This window comes from Fonticula alba (genome assembly GCF_000388065.1).
Source record: "Fonticula alba strain ATCC 38817 unplaced genomic scaffold supercont2.1, whole genome shotgun sequence".
NCBI lineage: Eukaryota > Rotosphaerida > Fonticulaceae > Fonticula > Fonticula alba.
Window position 1 is genome coordinate 4,056,692 of NW_009242971.1, and position 993 is coordinate 4,057,684.

Here is a 993-nt window from a genome sequence, read left to right on the forward strand (position 1 = left end):
TCCTGGCCGCCCTGGCCGCTCTCTCCCCCCCCCCCTCTCTCTCTCTCTCTCTCTCTCTCTCTCTCTCTCTCTCCGTGCCTCTCTCACTCCCTCCTGGAGGTGGGTGACGCCGCACTCACCTGCCACACTTCTAAGGCTGGCAGCTTCCCACTCGGTGGGCAGATCGCTGGGCTAGATGACTCCAATCTCCTCGCTCCCCCAGCCCCTCCCCCTCGCCCGTCATCCTCACTTGCTTGCCTTCGCCTGCCTGTGTCGCCTCTATCACCAGAATCATGTTCTCCATCTCGCGGTCGATTGCCCGGGGCGTCGCCCGCCCGGGCGTGTCCTCGGCCCTCTTCCGTTCGGGCTCTGCCACTGCCTTCCGGTACGTCCTCCCGTTGAAGCGCCGGATTTGCCGCGCCATGCCCGGCTCTGACCGCCCATCACCATCATGCCGTTCAATCCATCCTTGACAGCGCGTACTCTTCTCTCGACGTGTCGGCCACTCTGAAGACCAACGTCGACACCACTTCGGACGTCTTTGCCGAGAATGATACTCGCATGCGCTCCCTCGTGGCCGATCTCAAGGCCAAGGTGGCCCAGTTTTCCCTCGGTGTGTCTTTCCTCGCCGTCCCCTGTCTTGTCCTCTTCCAATGCCCCTCTCCCCTCCTCTCCAACAGGGGGGCGGGGGATGGCGCACACGCACACACACACACGCGCACACGTACACGCACACACTTGGCCGAGTATGTACACTGACTCGGTCCCGCCTGCTTGCCTTTGTTGTCTTGCTTCCCTGTCTTTGCGTCTCGACCAGGTGGCGGGGAGACTTCCCGCGCTCGTCATACCTCCCGCGGCAAGCTCCTCCCTCGCGAGCGTGTTCGCCAGCTCCTGGACCCGGGCTCGCCCTTCCTGGAGTTCTCCCAGTTCGCCGGCTACCAAATGTATCCAGATGATGTTCCCTGCGCTGGCATCATCACCGGTATCGGCCGGATCAACGGGTGCGCCCCTCAC

At 63.3% G+C, this 993-nt stretch overlaps 1 protein-coding gene across 1 annotated transcript in view; it reads left to right on the forward strand.

Moving 5' to 3' along the window:
- Positions 1-272: 272 nt before the first annotated feature.
- Positions 273-993, forward strand: part of H696_00860 (methylcrotonoyl-CoA carboxylase beta chain, mitochondrial) — a gene marked incomplete at both ends in the record, with an annotated part of 2,669 nt that continues 1,948 nt past the window's right edge. The window contains 3 exons of the mRNA XM_009494745.1: positions 273-364; positions 456-592; positions 797-961. Of these exons, the coding sequence (XP_009493020.1) occupies positions 273-364; positions 456-592; positions 797-961 (394 nt within the window). The remainder of the gene's footprint in view (positions 365-455; positions 593-796; positions 962-993) is intronic.